Source organism: Halichoerus grypus, chromosome 13 (assembly GCF_964656455.1).
Source record: "Halichoerus grypus chromosome 13, mHalGry1.hap1.1, whole genome shotgun sequence".
NCBI classification, from domain to species: Eukaryota; Metazoa; Chordata; class Mammalia; order Carnivora; family Phocidae; genus Halichoerus; species Halichoerus grypus.
Window position 1 is genome coordinate 43,825,375 of NC_135724.1, and position 19,086 is coordinate 43,844,460.

The window sequence follows — 19,086 nt, forward strand, 5'->3', positions numbered from 1 at the left end:
AATTTAATAATTATGCATCCAAGTAATTTTAGAAGAAAACAGAAAAGAAGGTAAGGTTATCATATAAGACTAATGATATATTCTATGGTGACTAACATAACATAATAAAATAAAACTTAAAAAAAATAAAAGAAAGTTACATACTGATCTTAAAAAAAAAAAAAAGAAGGTAAGGTTAGACCAAATTAATATTTCAAAAGAAATAAAATATTGTGATAAAAACAGACACATAGATCAATGGAACAGAATAGGGAGCCCAAAAATGGACCCTCAACTCTATGGTCAACTAATCTTTGACAAAGCAGGAAAGAATGTCCAATGGAAAAAAGACAGTCTCTTCAACAAATGGTGTTGGGAAAATTGGACAGCTACATGCAGAAGAATGAAACTGGACCATTTCCTTACACCACACACAAAAATAGACTCAAAATGATTGAAAGACCTAAATGTGAGACAGGAGTCCATCAAAATCCTGGAGGAGAACACAGGCAGCAACCTCTTCAACCTTAGCCTCAGCAGCTTCTTCCTAGAAACATCGCCAAAGGCAAGGGAAGCAAGGGCAAAAATGAACTATTGGGACTTCATCAAGATAAAAAGCTTTTGCACAGCAAAGGAAACAGTCAACAGAACCAAAAGACAAGCAACAGAATGGGAGAAGATATTTGCAAATGACATATCAGATAAAGGGCTAGTATCCAAAATCTATAAAGAACTTATCAAACTCAACACCCAAAGAACAAAAAATCCAATCAAGAAATGGGCAGAAGACATGAACAAACATTTTTACAAAGAAGACATCCAAATGGCCAACAGACACATGAAAAAGTGCTCAACATTGCTCAGCATCAGGAAAATCCAAATCAAAACCTCAGTGAGATACCACCTCACACCAGTCAGAATGGCTAAAATTAACAAGTCAGGAAGCGACAGATGTTGGCGAGAATGCAGAGAAAGGGGAACCCTCCTCCAGTGTTGGTGGGAATGCAAGCTGGTGCAGCCGCTCTGGAAAACAGGATGGAGGTTTCTCAAAAATTTGAAAATAGAGCTACCATATGACCCAGCAATTGCACTACTGGGTATTTACCCCAAAGATACAAATGTAGTGATCCGAAGGGGTACATGCACCCCAATGTTTATAGCAGCAATGTCCACAATAACCAAACTATGGAAAGAGCCTACATGTCTATCAACAGATGAATGGATAAAGAAGATGTGGTGTATTTATACAATGGAATATTATGTAGCCATTAAAAGGAACGAAATCTTGCCATTTGCAACGACGTGGATGGAACTAGAGGGTATTATGCTAAGCGAAATAAGTCAATCAGAGAAAGACATATATCATATAATCTCACTGATATGAGGAATTCTTAATCTCAGGAAACAAACTGAAGGTTGCTGGAGTGGTGGGGGGTGGGAGGGATGGGGTGGCTGGGTGATGGACACTGGAGAGGGTATGTGCTATGGTGAGCGCTGTGAATTGTGTAAGACTGATGAATCGCAGACCTGTACCTCTGAAACAAATAATACATTGTATGTTAAAAAAAAAAAAAGAAGATAGTAGGAAGGGAGAAATGAAGTGGGGGAAATCGGAGAGGGAGATGAACCATGAGAGACTATGGACTCTGAGAAACAAACAGGGTTCTAGAGGGGAGGGGGGTGGGGGAATGGATTAGCCTGGTGATGGGTATTAGAGAGGGCACGTATTGAATGGAGCACTGGGTGTTATACGCAAACAATGAATCATGGAACACTACATCAAAAATTAATGATGTATGGAGATTAACATAACATAATAAAATAAAAATTTTAAAAAATATTGTGATAAACTCAAATCCAACAATAAAATGTTAGACAGCAAAGAACCTGAGCTTCACTGTGATCACTTTTGTATCAGAATACCAGTATGTAAAGTGGAGGTTATTGATAATTTCATTTCTGAAAGGTTGAGCTGAAGGGGAAAAAAAGCTGATTCATTCATGAAAGGTAACCCTATTTCAGTTTTAACAACAAATTGCCACACAGTCTTAGGAAACTGTCCAGCCTCTCCTATCTTTGTATTCTCTGTTAGGCAAGGATGATGGTAAACAACACAATTAGTTTTCTCACTGTGGCCAGAGGAATTACTTTGAGAAAAGTGCATTGTGGTCATATTTGTGTTCTCTCACTTGAGTGTGAGCCCTGTTTGGCTCAGTGTGCTATTTATAATGCATGGAGCTCTCAAACCCTGAGGAAAAGGATCAGTGAAATGCTATTTTTTTTAATTGATTTCCCATCAAAGCTCTAGGCCTAGTCTCTGAGTATGGTGCTTATGCCAAGTTTCAACAGGTGAAACGTGCTTTACTACCAAAACCAAAAATGATTCAAAAGAAAATCATGGGGTGACGGGAAAGATCCTGTTTCATTAGATTGCCTGTACCACTAAATTAAGCCTTTAATATCGTAATCAATCTTATAAGCACAATATAAGAACATGTACACTGAATATGAGGTTTAAACCCTTTTTAATTTTAAGGGCTGTGGCCAAAACCCAATTAATTTCTGCTATGTGAAACAAGCCTGAATGCTGATGTTTAAAGTCATCTTCACAGCTGACTATGGAAGAACATCCATAGTTATTTCATATATGATCATGTAGCAAGAAAGTCAGTCTATATTGATTGTATGGACTGAGCCCAACATCCGAGGTAGTCATTACATTAAAAATATATATAGGAATAGCAGTGATTTAGAAGATATTGTCAAAGCATTTCAGGGCTCTACACACTATTACTATTATTGAATGGTGAGGGAAGATGCTTTTCTTTATGAGACAATTCATTAACTTAAAATAAGTTAATAACTTAAAACAAATAAGCAGTATTTACTTTTCATCCTTTTTATCAGAAGAAATTTTTAGGGGTACCTGGGTGGCTCAGTCGGTTAAGCATTTGCCTTCGGCCCAGGTCATGATTCCAAGGTCCTGGGATCAAGCCCTGCGTCACAGCATCAGTCTGCTTCTCCCTCTGCCTCTGCCATTCCCCCTGCTTGTGCTCTCTCGCTCTCTCTCTCTCTGTCAAATAAATAAATAAAATCTTAAAAAAAATTTTTTTTACCTGAAAAAGAAATTTTATAATTTAATTTAATTCAATACATATTTATACATGACACAAAGCTAGGTTCTGGGAAGTTATAAAGAGGATTAGTAAGACTGGATCCTTCCTGTGTTAAGCAAATTTACTGTAAAGTGTCAGAGACATGCATTCACCTACTATACTTCAGTCTGTGATGTGTGGAGAGCCAAACTAGACCAGGGAAGAGTATCCAATCCCTGACTGTACCTCATTATTATGCCCTAAGGTCAGGTTTCCTGAGATCTTTATGAAATTAGCATACTGTGGTTTCCTGGGGCTGGGGAAGGGAGAAGGGAACCGGGAGTTAGTTTTCGATGGGTATAGAGTTTCAGTCATGTAGGATGAACAAGTTCGAGACATCTGGTATACTACATTGTGTGTTAGAGTCAACAATACTGTACTGTACATTTTAAAATGTGTTAAGAGGATACGTCTCCTGTTGTCTGTTTTTTACCACAACACATAAAAAAGGAATAAAAGAAATTGGCAGATGACCTTGCACAACCTTTATATTTGAGTGATTGAGGAGATGGGGAAAAGGGCCTGTTGTGTTCACGTATTTTAAGGAAATGACTTGATCGTTATAAGCCAGAGCTTAAAAGCAATGAGAACAATTCCTCATGCAATCAATAAGCAACTTAACAGAATATAATGAAAGATAAAGGAGCAGCCACATTTTGACTTTTTGAATAGCCATTTTTTCCACATCATTTTAATTTCCTCCCATGGTTATGTAACAGATTATATAAATAATGAGAATGTACTGAGTAAAATCAGTTTTGTATGGGGAAGATATTCTTATCACCAAGCCATGAAAGTGTGATCTTAATCACACTACTGTTACATGGGCGAACAAGTAAATATAGAGTTGCAATTACATCAAAATGGGTTGAAGCATGGATTATCAAGTTCCAGCCCATGGGGATCAGTTGTACTGTAGGACCTATAACTTATTGATGAACTATACAAATGACTTATAAATGCGTTCATCCAAAATGCAGAAATTTCTAAATCAAATGGAGCTACTGATACTTTATACCAGGAGACTCATGACAATACAATTAGAATGCCCTTGGATATATTTTTTAAGTCATTCTAAAGGCAGAACCGCATTTAATTGACATATGTATAAACTGTATATTTTAGCACAAATGAAACTTAGTGAGGGATTGGTTAAAAAGGCAATGCCAATAATAGGACCTTTGTCACAATTAGGATTAGAAAATGAGTATCATAAATGAGTTACACTGATAGCAGGTTATTTAAAAGGCACAGGATAGCAAACAGAATTACTCCTTTCACTGCTTAAGCCTCACCATTTTTAAGTACTTGCTCAAGTTTTTATCAACATACTTTGAAAGGGATATTTTAAAAAAGACAGCATACAGAGAGCAAAACATTATGTATACATGTATTTAATATAGGATATATATTAATATATAGTTTGGCATGTAATATATATAATATATAAATATATGGTTTGGCATGTAATATATTATTTAATATTTTCATAAAATTATTTATTATATAACATCAAAATTATATATTATATAAAAATGTGGTATGGCATACAGTATATAATATGTATCATATATTATGTATGTGTAATGTGTTATTTAAGGGAAGAATTGGAACTATGTAATCTAGAAAACAGAAATCTAAAGAGTCATATAAGTTCCATCTTGCAGCTCCCTGGAATTGTTTTCCGAATCAGTTGAGGCTCTCCTCTCCCTATAGATGACTAAGCCAGAAGGAATTTATTATGTTACAGTTAGCAACTTCATCTGGCAGAAAGAGGTCCTTCTTGATTATCAGGATGAAGAATCATTGGCTCAAGGAAAACTCAAAGGTTTCTTTCTCAGGGCTCTTTACTACAAAATAAATGAACATTAGTTCTGGATGATTTAATATCCATGGGATCACTTCCCTCAAAGAGCCTTTTTTCTTTCATCCTAGATTTTAGTTCATTTACTCTTCCAAGCTTCACAGATCAAGATATCCAACAGTGAGCCATGGATACTCCACGCCAGGAGATGCACATAGCGTATCTATTCCAAATATCAATTTTGTTCAAAGAGGTCTGTCCCAAGGACTCAAAGAATCTAAGCAGAAAATATAATTGGATATAAACAAAGATTTACACAAAGATTCTAAGCAGGAAATATAATTGGATATTAGCATACTGACACATAATGAAGTAGAATGCAAAGAATCCAGGGAAATTTTCTTCCCTTCAGTGGACATAGTCCAGCTCCACCTACCCCCCAGTCTCCAGCTCCATTTTGCTGAAGGAGGGAAAACAGGCACAAGACTCAATCTTTTCTATGGCAAAGTCTGAAGGTAATGCCCTGTTTCCTGATAAGTGACACCAAGCCTGTCACCTCTTCATTTGCCCAGAAACGCAGGGGTGAAATATTCTATCTCATGACCCTTTGCCCCCACACTTCATGATTTTCTTTGCTAGAAATAAAATATTAGAGGCATTGAGGCATCTTTATGTAGAAAGATTTTAAATATATTTGGAGATAATGGTCATATATGAATCCCCTTTCTCTTCTTTTCCAGGATGGGAGCCAGTAAATTACCTGCAGCCTGTAGCCAGAATCAGTGAGTCAACTTTACTTATGTTTGAATCTCGGGTAGCTATAGATAAGCAGAGCAACAACTGGAATATCTGAAAACCCCATCGTGTCACTTTTAAACACCTGTTCTTAGAGTCATAATAACTGTCACCAGAAAGCAAAGCCAAGGTGCCATTGTTGGGGTGTATCGTCCTGGAAGGTGGGGAAGAGAAGCAAGGAAACCATCATCCTTGCCCCAAGGAATTTACAAAGGAAACCAAAGACTTTGAAGATAGATTTCAGTTTTATCTAGTTTAATGAATAATTAATGTTCATCTTATTTGAAAAAGTTTACATTTTCCCTGTTTTTATTTTTAAAGCATCTTACACTTCCCTGGGACATTGGACTGTTTTTCCCAGAAATGCGTTCCTTTATGAATATAATAAAACCTCATTAATTCCGATATTGCTAATACACAGTTTTTGACCATTTGACCCAGACTAAGGTGAAATTTGCCTTTAAATTGTCTGCAAGAAATGAATTTGATAACAGAAATAAAGGGAACACCTCTAACTTATTTAAAGAGAATAACTGTTTTCATGGCTTTTGCATATACAGTGGTCTTTAGGCAAAAAGATTCAACTATAAAGTAAGGATCCATATCATTAAGTAGATGTCTCCTTAGACAGACTTTATTGGCAGGTTATAGTATTGAAAGTAATAAAACTGCATTGCTTTCAATAAATTCTGACTTCCATAATTCAAGCTAGCTTCTCCCTTTTCCTCCCTACCTCCCCAAACTCATTATTCCAATCTAATGAAGTTTACTATTGTGTTATATGTGAATAGCATTTACTAATAGAAGATAAATTCCTATCACCTTACTTTTTAAACTTACAAATATAATTTTTTAATTTTTTTGGATGCTTATTTGCAACATTGATCACCTGGATGACAGAAGTATATTTACTTTTACAAGAAAAATGATCTATCATTCCCTCTCCTTTTCCATGACTTCATACAGCAGGTCATTTTTTTTTTTTTAATTTAAAACCCAAAATTTCACAAAGCAGGCAAGACAAATGCTCAGGATAATAATGGAGATTTAAAATGAGGGGAAAACAGCCTGAAATCAGATCATGCCCCCCTTGAGGCATGTTGAAAAATTGGAGTAGTAACTGAATCGCTATTCATCCATCCATCCATCCTTCCATTCAACAAACATTTAGTCAAGGGCCATGCTTATTGCTTCAAGGTGTGTAGAGATAAATAAAATTCTCTTCTTGTCTCCATTGTGCTGACACCCATAAGCTGAAACAGAGATGAAGACAAATAATTTTCTCATGTGATAAGTGATACGTTTTCCTTGTCAGCAAAGTACTTTGGAACACAGAGAATATACCATTAAATCTGATTGGAGTAATTGGGGAAATATTCATAGCAGGTACAACATTTGAGCTCATTCTTGAAGAATGAATAGAATTTCTGCAAGTAGAGAGGACAACATTTCAAATCAATATAAGCAGAAGTATGGAGATAAGGAAGCTCATGGAGTGCTCAGAAAAACAGAACAGACATAATGAGTTGCAGAGAGTTTGAGGAGTGGGAGAGCAGAATATAGGATATATACAGTTTGTTGTTAAGAAATTGTGCCCTTACTTGATGATTAGAAACAGCAATTGAGATGAGAGAAAGATTTAAGACTTGAAAGTGAAGACATGGAACAAGATAAGGCTATTCATGAACAATTGAGAGAACTTTTAAGAACATAGAATAGAGGGGCACCTGGGTGGCTCAGTTGGTTAAGCGTCTGCCTTCGGCTCAGGTCATGATCCCAGAGTCCTGGGATCGAGTTCCGCATCGAGTCCCTGCTCAGTGGGGAGCCTGCTTCTCCCTCTCCCTCTGCCTGCTGCTCCCCCTGCTTGTGCTCGCTTGCTCTCTCTCACTCTCTCTCTCTCAATCTCCCTCACTCTCTCAAATTTTAAAAATCTTTTTTTTTTAAGATTTTATTTATTTATTTGACAGAGAGAGAGAGAGAGTGAGAGCAGGAACACAGCAGGGGGAGTGGGAGAGGGAGAAGCAGGCTTCCCGCAGAGCAGAGAGCCTGATGCGGGGCTCGATCCCAGGATGCTGGAATCATGACCTGAGCCAAAGGCAGACGCTTAATGACTGAGCCACCAAGGCGCCCCTTAAAAAATCTTTAAAAAAAAAAAAAAAGAACATAGAATAGAATCAACTTCTCCCTGAGATAGGAGAAGAGGGGTAAAAGAAAAAAAAATGAATATGAAGGTGAATGTAATGAAATTCGAGGAAGTTTATGTCTGGGAGCTTCCATTTCTTTCTATACAGTTAGATAAGCATGAAGTGTCAAATAGGAGGACACAAGTTTGCTTCCTAGCTCAGCTGCCGTGAATAACCCAACGTGGGCAGGTCACATAGCCTATCTACATTTCAGTGTTATCTTCTGTAAAACAGAAGCAATAATAACATTTAATTTCTAGGTTGGAGAACTCAATAATGTACGTGAAAGCAGGGGCGCCTGGGTGGCTCAGTCGTTAAGTGTCTGCCTTCGGCTCAGGTCATGATCCCAGAGTCCTGGGATCGAGCCCCGCATCAGGCTCCCTGCTCCGCGGGAAGTCTGCTTCTCCCTCTGCCACTTCCCCTGCTTGTGTTCCCTCTCTCGCTGTGTCTCTCTGTCAAATAAATAAATAAAATTAAAAAAAAAAAATGTACGTGAAAGCATGTTCTAAATGGTAGAGCACTCTATATTGAGAAGCAGCCTGACGGAGTAACCAGAGCACATGCTGAGTGACCTCACTGAGCTCTTGTCTGTAGGAAGTGGGGATAACAATACGTAGCTTTTATGGGTTACTGAGATTACTAAAGATAAGGTTTGCACGACGTATGCACATGAAGGTGCTCTACCGATGGAGGCTGCTAGATGGTTCTCATCTGTGAAGAGGAGCTTGTCCCCTGGGAAAGAGAAGAAAAATGCAAGGGGAAATGAAAACAAGAAGGGGCCGTGTAAAAATGTTTTTCAGCGGAATTAAAAGCCCATTCTGAAAACATGACTTGGCATGTATAGTTATACCAATGAGCTCCAGAGCAGCCAAAACAGGTGAATTGATGGGCTGGAGTTGGGGAAGATCAAAGCGGGTACTGTGAGAGGGAGGGAACAATTGGAAACATTGGTCAGTGCAGATCCCAGAAGCTTCCAGTCCTCCTTCTGCAAGACCTATACTCCAGCCTCCACGCTGTTAGGAGAATACTGCCCTTTCTATTCAGGGTCCGCTGCCTGTGATCCTGAGGCTCTTGGCATTACTAAGTAACGAGTGAGTTGCCTAACTACACCAAGGTCAAATACTCCCCCTTCAGCTAAGCTCCAGCCCTGGGCTACTTGGTTCTCAGTCTCCCCCAGCCTGTACCCAGTTTCCGCTTCCGCTTGAGTTTTAGTTTTTTCCCTAGCATATACGGCAGTGAAAGAGTTTTCTGTCTCCTCTGGAATAAAAAACTGAAGTTGGAACCAAGTAAAAAGGATCCAGGCTGCATGCCCTTGGTCCTTCGTGCCATCAGCACCCATTCGAGACCTCAGTACAGAATTCACTGGCTACAGCAGGCAGGACCACACTTCCTCTCCCACACCTGGTGGTGGGTTATCTCGCTGGCCACTAGCATAATGCCCGGTGTCCTCCTAAAATGTTTAGTGAGCCTTGGGGACCCCAGGAGAAAGCTGCTAAAATCTATCATGATAGCTACTAAACTTACCTCAGAGGGAGATTTGAATTGCTAGAGGTTGTCCTCAATTTGCCAAATGGCAGTAATAAAGAAAATATAGACTATATTGTACACATTATTGACTCCTATTTTAATTAATGTAAGACACGTTCCTCATTTGGGAGCATGTTTGATTCATTCACTCGGTAATTATTCATTAAGGATATATTAAATTCAAGGTACTACTATCCAAGATCTTTGAAGATAATGAATACAAGCATCTTCCAGGGATAACATTTGAAACATAAGGAAAACCCTGTCAAATTCAGACAAAATTCTAGGTTTCTATGAATGGACAACTGCAGAGACTTGTCAGGGGTTGGGAAACCCCAGAGCTTTTTCTTATCTCTCCTCAGGCTTGGTTCCCAAAGTCCACTCTGCTGTGAGTTCCAACAGGGATCACAGAAAATTCACCTCTAAGTACCTGGCTTCCTATATACTCCCTTCAGGCAGCTGTGGTAATCTGTGAATGTGTAGATTGTTCCAAACATACGATGTCCTCCCTCCCCCGACGTCCTTCCCTAAGTGTCCAGAGCCATGCTGAAATGCAGCCCATCTCTGCCTTCCCCAGAGTAGGGAGCGCCATGCGATGCTTCTGCTGACTCGGCATCAGACTGGGTTCTCCCACCTTGCATCAGCCCTTTCTTGAATGTGCTCTCATTGCCTGGTGCCCTCTACAACCGTCATTTCATTCCTGCCTGGTTTGTGTGCAGTCTTCATTCTAGATCTGCTAGAGGAAGCAACTCACCTCTCATTAAAAACAGACGCAGACATTTTCTCTCCATTTCATTTCTTTAGCCCCAGGTACACCTTCCTTCTGTCTCCTTTTATAATCAGCATGTCTCCCGTTTCTAGGTTCTTTATGTATTTTCCTCTATACACCTCATCTCTACCGTTTATGTATCTCAGAGTTTAGTGAACCTTGAACGAAATTTTTTTGGCTTATTTGCCCCTTAGTTGGAAGAACACAGCCTCATGTCAGTTTCGTGGCAAACTCAAAATTAGGAGTATGTGTGCGGCAGCATTTCATTTACATATTTTTCTCATTGTTCTTTAAAAATCCTTTGCTGTGTAGTGAAATGATGTTCACTGTGGGACAATCCCATGAATCCCTGCAAGCGAGAATACAGTCCAGATTATAACATCACAGACTTGGGGACCTTGATAAAATGTTCAAGGCAGAGTCTAAAGCTTGAATCCTCTTATCTGGATCCTGTACTTCCTTCAGCCTCCATTTATAGATACTGGGGGAAAATGCTTTCCTTCTATTTCACGAGTGGAAGTAATTCAAAATCATTTCTTAGGGGTCATTGAACTGAGAAATGTTCCTTGGATTTTCATGAAGAAAATCTTCAGGCAAGGTTTATGTCCCAGTGAAAGGGTGTACACACATTCGAGGGTGATACCTTTTTACATATTGATAGTGGACTGTCTCCCAGAGTAGAGGGGCCACCTTTGTGGAAAAGCTGCAGTGGTGTGTGATTTTAAAGAAGAGATGCTCCTGGCCCCCACTGAGGTGCCCCTTGAGAGTCAGTCCACACCACCTCCGCTCACGCCTAGACCTTTGTATTTTGTAGGTGCGTTGTCGTAGGCTCAGTTCCTGGAAGGGACTAGTGCTTATGTGTACCCAGTGTCCTTGTGCTCATGCAACTCCAAGGGAAGGAAGCACATCTCATATTCATGAGCACTTCAGATTGCAGAGGTGTGACTTCCGTACAGGCGGGGACTCTGGTCGCACACTGGGCGTGGCTCGGGGCATTTTCTAGGGCACACCATGCTGGTTCCTCTGCACTTAGCTTCACTGCGGAATGAGGAGAACTGAGAAGAGGCTCTACGGTGTTAGAATCAACATTGGGTTATTATTAAAGTTAGAGCGTAAAGGGGATAGTTACCCATATTGTACGTGCCCCTAGCTAGCAGCCCTGCATTTGCGTATGCCTGGGACATGCTTTCCATTGTCTGCCAGAACATTCCTTTCTGTAAACCCAGGATTATAGAAGCTGCTTGGAAGGGATAGTTAGAGACTTTTCTACAGCCTTCCTGAGCTTATGGGAGAATTAAGCCTTACAAATCTTATAAGAATTGATGAACATGGTGATATTTTTAAAAATGCAGCATAAACCTTCAGATTCATGGCCTAACCATCACAACTGAAAAGCCCTTATGCTTCAGGATTTAAAAAAGCACTCTTAGCTAGCTTTACCTACTCTCAGACAAATTCCAGTATTCAAAGAGCGTCCAAATTCTGCACAAACTGACGCTATTATTCCCACATCTCTAAAAATAAACGGTGGCGTTGTTGGGGTCTTTTTTTTTGTGGGAGAAAGGATGCACGTTATTACTCTTGTATGGAAATAATTAACAAAGAAAAAATGGCATCCCACAGTTAATTTAGCCGTTCTTTTAAATATTTTCCTTGTACCTGAATTAACACGAACATAGTATTTTAATAAGGTGATCAGCAAGTGTTTTTTTCTCCCCTTCTCATTGAGGTGCAAAGTAATCTAGAAGGTCAAGTTTTCCAATCTTTTTCTCTTGCATTAAAATGATCTGTCATTTCCATTGTGGCTACACCCAAAAGTCAATTTTTGGTCTGGTTAAAGTGCCCTGTAGAATAATTCAGTGGTTACGAAGATGGAATTCTTCTCAAAGTGTAACTACTCCACTTGCTGGTGTACTGTGGCAATGACATTCATCTTCGAAATGATCCCGATTCAGAGCAGGGGTTTTTTGTAGTTGTGTTTCAGCATTTTCTCTTCCTCTGAGTAATTTTTTATCCTTATGTTTTTGAACGTCATAATAAATGGAGGCTTAATTTGATGGAACTGGATAAATTAATATTGCCATCCTACACTGTAAACCAGGTGTATTAAATTCAGTAGAACAAGAATTTTTAAATATTTCTCATGCCTAGAAAGTAGAGAAATATTCTGAATGATGTTTAATGTTAAAGATTTCTTTAATAATAGAATCCCTTAATTTTTTGAATTGAGGTACAATCTATATACAATAAAATGCACAAATCTTAAACTTCCAATCCAGTGAGTTTTGACAAGTGTACATACGCTGTATAAGGCCCAAAATAAGATATTAAATATCATACTCTGAGTATTTCCCTCGTGGCCCTTTCCAGTCAATTCCAATCCACGACCCCACCACCTCCCTCCCACCTCATCTCCCGTGTACTTTCCAAGCAATCACTTTCTTATCTCTATCACAGTAGGTTAGTTGGGCCTATTCTTGGACTTCATCTGAAAGGAATCATACAACATATACTTTGTAAATGCTCCGTTCACTTACCCTAACATTTCTGAGATTGTCACACGTATCAGTAGTCCATTCCTTTTTTATTGTTGAGTAATGTTCCGTTGGATGACTGAACTACAAATTATTTCTCTACTATTCTCTTTTTGACATTTGAGTTGCTTCTGGTTGGGGACTATTATGAATAAGATTGCTCTGAAAATTCTAGTGTAAGTCTGTGAATATCTGTTCTCATGCCCATTGGATAAAGACCAGGGAGTAGAATTACTAGATCATAAGGTAAATGTTTAACTTTGTAAGTAACTGTCCAACACTTCACCAGCAATGTTGAAAGTTCTAGCTGTTTCTTATTCTCATCAACGGCAGGCATGAAATGGTATTTCTAGTGGCTTTAATTTGCATACCATTGATAGCTAATGATGTCAATCATCTTTTTATGTGCTTTGCCCATTTGTATCTTCTTTGGTGAGGCTGTCCAAGTTTTTCTCATTTTCGCCTGATCACTTGTCTGTTGTTGATGGTAATGCTTCGTACGGTCCGGATATAATCCTTTGTCAGATACATGTATTGTAAATATTTGCCCAGTTTGTGCGTTATCTGTTTATTTTATTAAATGCCTTTGAGGCATGTGGCTGGCTCAGTCGGTAGAGCATGCAACGCTTGATCTTGGGATTCTAAGTTTGAGTCCCATGTTGGGTCTAGGCAGTACTTAAAAGTAAAGTGCCTTTTGACGAGCTTAAATTTTAAAATTTAATAAAGAACTATAAATTACTTTTTTCATTTGTGGTTCACACTTTGTAGTGTCCTGAGAAACCTTTGTTTACCCCAAGGTTGTGAAGATATTCTGCTGTTACTCAAAAAAGTGGTGATAGCAGCTTTTTTAAATTGGGAATAATAATAAGGACAGTTTGCAGGCAGATAAAAAGGCACGTTTCTAATGACTGAAACACGGGGCTGTCTCTGCACTTTTATAAATTTTGATTACTTGTTAATTTGCATGTGTCTCCTTGATTTATCCTCTTTTTTCTGAGAAATAGAAAGTAAATTTGGGTGTTTTGTGAGTTGTCAAGATTGAAGTACTAGGAAAGAAAGCTCAATGTGAAGTTTGAATGTCCTATGTATGATAATGACTTTAGATAATGATCTTTATAGTACAAGTGATTTTATAGCATTATTCACTGTCCTTGAGCAATGACTTCAATTCCAGGGAGACAGACCATGCTATTTCTATTTTTTGGCCTCATCTTTGCAGCAAGAGGACGAGAGCAAATTATGAGACTTTCCTAATAATATCATTTGCTGCAAACATTGATTTAAATATACAAAAATTTTATTATTTTAAATATATATGCAATATATATGTATAAAATTCTCATCACCTTTACTAAGATGATGTTCTCACATCACCTAGAGCTAAGGAAAGCTCTGGAAATATTTTATTCTTTTAATTAATATTTATTGATCCATACTGTGTGCTAGGTACTAGGTATGCTGTGGTGAGCAACCAGACCAGATACCGACCTCTAGGGGCTTACTGTCTAGATGAGAAGAGTTAGTCAAGTAGACAAAGGTATTGTTTAGATTTTGCTAGATTCCCTGAAGAATATTACAGGAGACTGTGAAAGATTGTAACGGGGATGATCTCTTTTAGGGATGCCTGTCTCCGCAGGTGAGGGGGACCCAACCATATAAGAGGGGAAGAAGAGTCTGTGCAGAAGCAGCACAGGCAAAAGCCTTAAACAAGTAAAAGCTGGTGTAATCCAGAAGAGAGTGGTAGAGTGTAGTGAGCAGAGGGGACAGATGGGGTAAGGCTAGGTAGGAGAGAGAGGTAGCAGCAAGATCATTGAATGGCCTTATTGACCATGGTCAAGAGTTAAGGTGATGAAGACTATCTTACTTTTCAGGACCTTGTAAGCAAGATCCACATTTCTCACAAAATATGCACAAGGTGTTTATAGCTAGAATAAGGGATATTAATTAATATTTTGTTTTAGAGTCCCTGAAAAGTAGCTCATATTTATTTATAAGTGATAACTGATAGTACATGGCCCAGGATGACTGGAGTCACTCACTGGTGTTCATTGATGACAGAGCTCCATGAAAGTGTGAAGCAGAGAGGGGGTTACTAACCAAGTGGATTTGGATTTAGAACCCACCTAAGGGATATATGGTGCTGGTGCATGGACATTCTGAAGAAGTAGGAAGAAGGCCAGGAGTCAGATTAGGTTGAGGCCAAGTCTTAAAATAATGTCCAGGATTTAGGATAAGACCATGTGAGGGACAGCAGACCTCATGAACATCAACCATTTATGGATTATTCCCATGCAGGTAATGTGGACTGAATGGAGAGAAACCAGAAACAGGAAATTCCACTAAAAAGAGTTTGAAAGAGTTTGTGTAACTTACGCAGAATGGTAGAGAATGGGAAGACATGAAAGCAAGAATCATTGAGGAGAAACCTCTATCAGTTGGTCAGTTTGCTGACAACTATCAATTTTCAAGACCAGCCAAGTCTATTCAGGCTTGGGGGCCCCTACATTGACTCTTTCTGTGACTCAGAGTTATTTCTGGCCATTAGGAAGTATAGACAAAATATGCTTTGTATCCCTTCCCACAGAGTCTTCAAGAGAGGCAAGGGTATGGCTGGAAGCTGCCAACACAGCTCTGGGCAGGCAGATGAATGAGCTGGGTGCAGGGTGAAAGTCAGAATCTTCTCCCTGCCTCTGTGCCCCCCTCACTGGCCAGGCAGCGTTAACCCTTCCTCTTCTCAGGTAAGAATCCTCTGGCCCTCTCCCAAGGGTGCATAGTGCCTACATAGACATACACAAAACTCCGTTTCTGGTGATCATCTAATTGTGGGAAAATAAAAACCACATTCCCCCACACTGAAGAGACTGGAACCCTCTGAAAGAAAGGTATCAGAATGACTAAAAATGAATAAAATACGAGGATGGTGAGCTTGCAGAAGAGCCAGAATGCAATGGTTTTGAAAATGTTTTATCAGGAAAGTCAAGGAATTTCAGTACCTTTTTGTTGTTTTTGTTGAACTTTAGGGTCTAGCTGGATATCTACAAACGACAATAAATAACACCTAGCTTTTGGGAGACACTCAGATGGGAATATTCAAGAACAATGAACTTCATCAATGGGAGACAAATGAGTAAATGTAGAGATGAACAATTAAGGGATGAAGGACAGAGTCCTTGGTGACTCGCACAGTGGGAATTGATGAAGATTTTTTTTAATGGAAAAGAGGGAGAGACTCTAAATGGTAAAAAAGAGAAAAGCAAAAACGAAGAGGACCACAGAAATAAAGGTCAAAAGAATGTCTACAATGTGCTATTAACCGTGGTGACTATAATTGAGAAATCTAAAAGATTTAAAACAGGAAAAGCTTCCCCCAGTCTTTATAACGTGTCTGCAGAAAATATTTTTCAATTGATTGCTGTTCAATTTTAAAAAAATTTTTTTCAGGAAATAGATTATATTAAATCTGTAATTCTTGGGGCACCTGCGTGGCGCAGTTGGTTGAGCGTCCAACTCTTGGTTTCACCTCAGGTCGTGATCTCATTGGGTCATGGGATCAAGCCCTCTCTCTGGCTCTGAGCTCATGAGGAGTCTCCTTGAATTTCTCTTTCCTTCTCCCTCTGTTCCTCCCCACTGTGCACTCTCTCTCTCTCTCAAATAAATAAAATAAATCCTTATAAATAAATAAATCCTCTAGTTCTTGATTCACCGCTTTTGAAATCTAGAAATTAATCAAGCAGTTTGAGGGCTCCTTTTCAATACTAAATACATTTTTGTTGAATTGGTTGCAAAAACATTAGTTTTAACAGATCTATGATTCTTTAGATTTTCCATTCATTGTATTAGATATTTTCTCATACCTCCTGAGACTAAATTTGGCTAGTTGATATCACTGTGGAATTGAAACAGGGGAACATAGAACTAATTTCCTCATTTGACTTTTAAATTAGTTTTTTTTGTGTGTTAACTAAAACTGAAATGTTTTGATTATGAATAATGCTAAGATGAACTGGTACACTCCATTGACCTCCATTGACTTTAATGAAATGCACATGTTCTTGCAGGCTTGTGAATGATGGCATGGTAGCACAATGCTTGAATCTTACTGTTTAATATTGGCTGCACTCGCATATTGTATTTATGATACTACTTACTACAATCATACTTTTTTAATTTTATGAACATAGTTGAACTTACAATTTTTGTTTCATCAACTTTTCCAAGGGACTGACATTACCAAGGGTGGGTCCAACCTATTTTTACATAAAAGCAAGAGTTGACAACCAATTTATTAAATTAAAATTAGCTGACATTTACTACATGACTATTACCTGAAAGGTACTGTGCCAGGAGATTCATTTTCAAAGAATAAACAAATCATCTAGGTAATTAAAGCTTCAAAATGAAATTTTTAGTCTTCAGTGCCAGGGATTATAATAAAATGTATATAATAAGTTAAATACTAAACAACACTTGCTGCTAATACATACAAAAGAGAGGAGCAACCAGGGAAATTCTGAATAATGATACTAATATAATATTAATTGTACAGTGCCTTGAGTAAAACTCTTTGCTAAATTTTGTAAAACAGAGTCTTGAATTAAATCTTCAGTGGTTGCTAGAAGACTGAAATATGCTCAGATTCTTATAAGTGTATTTAAATTTCATGTCATATATCTACAATTTCAAGCTAAAGCTATGGTTTTCTTGTTTGATTATGTTTTTAATTCCAGTATAGTTAACATAAAATGTCATATTAGTTTCAGGTATGCAATATAGTGATTCAACAATTCCACAGATCTTCCAGTGCTCATCACAACAAGTGCAACCTTTAATCCCCATCACCTATTTCCCGCATCTCCCCACCCCCTCCCCTCTGGTAACCATCAGTTTGTTCTCTGCAGTAAGAGTCTGTTTCTTGGCTTCTCTCTCTCTGTCTCTCTCTCTCTCTTTTTCTTTTTCCTTTGCTCATTTTTGTTTGTTTCAAAAATTCCACATATGAGTGAAAGCAGATGGTACTTGTCTCTCCCTAACTTATTTCGCTTAGCATAATACTCTCTAGCTCCATCCATGTCATTGCAAATGGCAAGATTTTATTCTTTTTTATACCTGAATAATATTCCATTATATAGAGATAGATAGATAGATATCGATATAGATATCACATCTTCTTTATCTATTCATCTATCAGTGGACACATTGGGCTGCTTGGACACTTTGGCTTTTCTAACTAAGGCTGCAATAAACATCAGGGTGCATGTATCCCTTTGAATTAATGTTTTTGTATTTTGGAGACAAATACGTAGTAGTGCAATTACTGGATGCTAGGGTAGTTCTACTTTTAACTTTTTGAGGAACCTCCATACTGTTTTCCACAGTGGCTGTAGCAGTTTTCATTCCCACCAATAGTGCAAGAGGATTCATTTTTCTCCACGTCCTCGCCAACACCTGTTGTTTCTCGTGTTTTAAATTTTAGCCATTCTAACAGGTGTGAGGTGATATTTCATTGTAGTTTTGATTTGCATTTCCCTGATAATGAGGGATGATGAGCATCTTTTTGAGTGTCTTTTGGCCATCTGGATGTCTTCTTTGGAGAAATGTCTGTTTATGCCTTCAGCCCATTTTTTAATTGGATTATTTATTTTGGGGGGTGTTGAGTTGTAATTGTTCTTTATACATTTTGGATCCTAACCCTTTATTGGCTATGTCATTTGCAAATATCTTCTCCCATTCAGTAGGTTTCCTTTTAGTTTTGTTCTTTCGTTTCCTTCACTGTGCAGAAGCTTTTTATTTTCATGTAGTCCCAGTAGTTTATTTTTGCTTTCATTTCCCTTGCCTCAGGAGACATATCTAGAAAAATTGGGGTTCCTGGGTGGCTCAGCAGGTTAAACATCTGCCTTCAGCTCAGGTCATGATCTCAGGGTCCTGGGATTGAGCCCCACATTGGGCTCCTTGATCAGCAGGGAGTCTGCTTCTCTCCCTTTCTCTCTCTGTCCCTCCCCCCACCCTGCCCTGTGCGCAGGCTCTCTCTCTCTCTCAAATAAATATTTTTTTAAAAAAAGAAAAATGTTGCTACAGCCTATGTCAAAGATACAACTGCTTGTGCTCTTTTCTAGGATTTTTATGGTTTCAGGTCTCACATTTAGGTCTTTAATCCATTTTGAGTTTATGTTTGTGTATGGTGTAAGAAAGTGCTCCAGTTCATTCTTTTGCATGTGGCTGTCCAGTTTTCCCAACACCATTTGTTGGAGAGACTGTCTTTCTCCCACTAGATATTCTTTTCTGCTTTGTCGAAGATTAATTGACCATATAGTTGTGGGTTTATTTCCGAGGTTTTATTCTGTTC

At 38.5% G+C, this 19,086-nt stretch overlaps 1 protein-coding gene across 2 annotated transcripts in view; it reads left to right on the forward strand.

The window, feature by feature from the left end:
• CHST9 (carbohydrate sulfotransferase 9) overlaps positions 1–19,086 on the forward strand; it is a 236,966-nt gene that overhangs the window by 123,647 nt on the left and 94,233 nt on the right. Inside the window, exon 4 of one of the 2 annotated variants that reach the window (XM_036077574.2) lies at positions 5,679–5,720. The exons of the other annotated variant lie outside the window; for it this stretch is intronic. Coding sequence (XP_035933467.1) covers positions 5,679–5,720 — 42 coding nt within the window. The remainder of the gene's footprint in view (positions 1–5,678; positions 5,721–19,086) is intronic. 2 annotated transcript variants of the gene reach the window in all.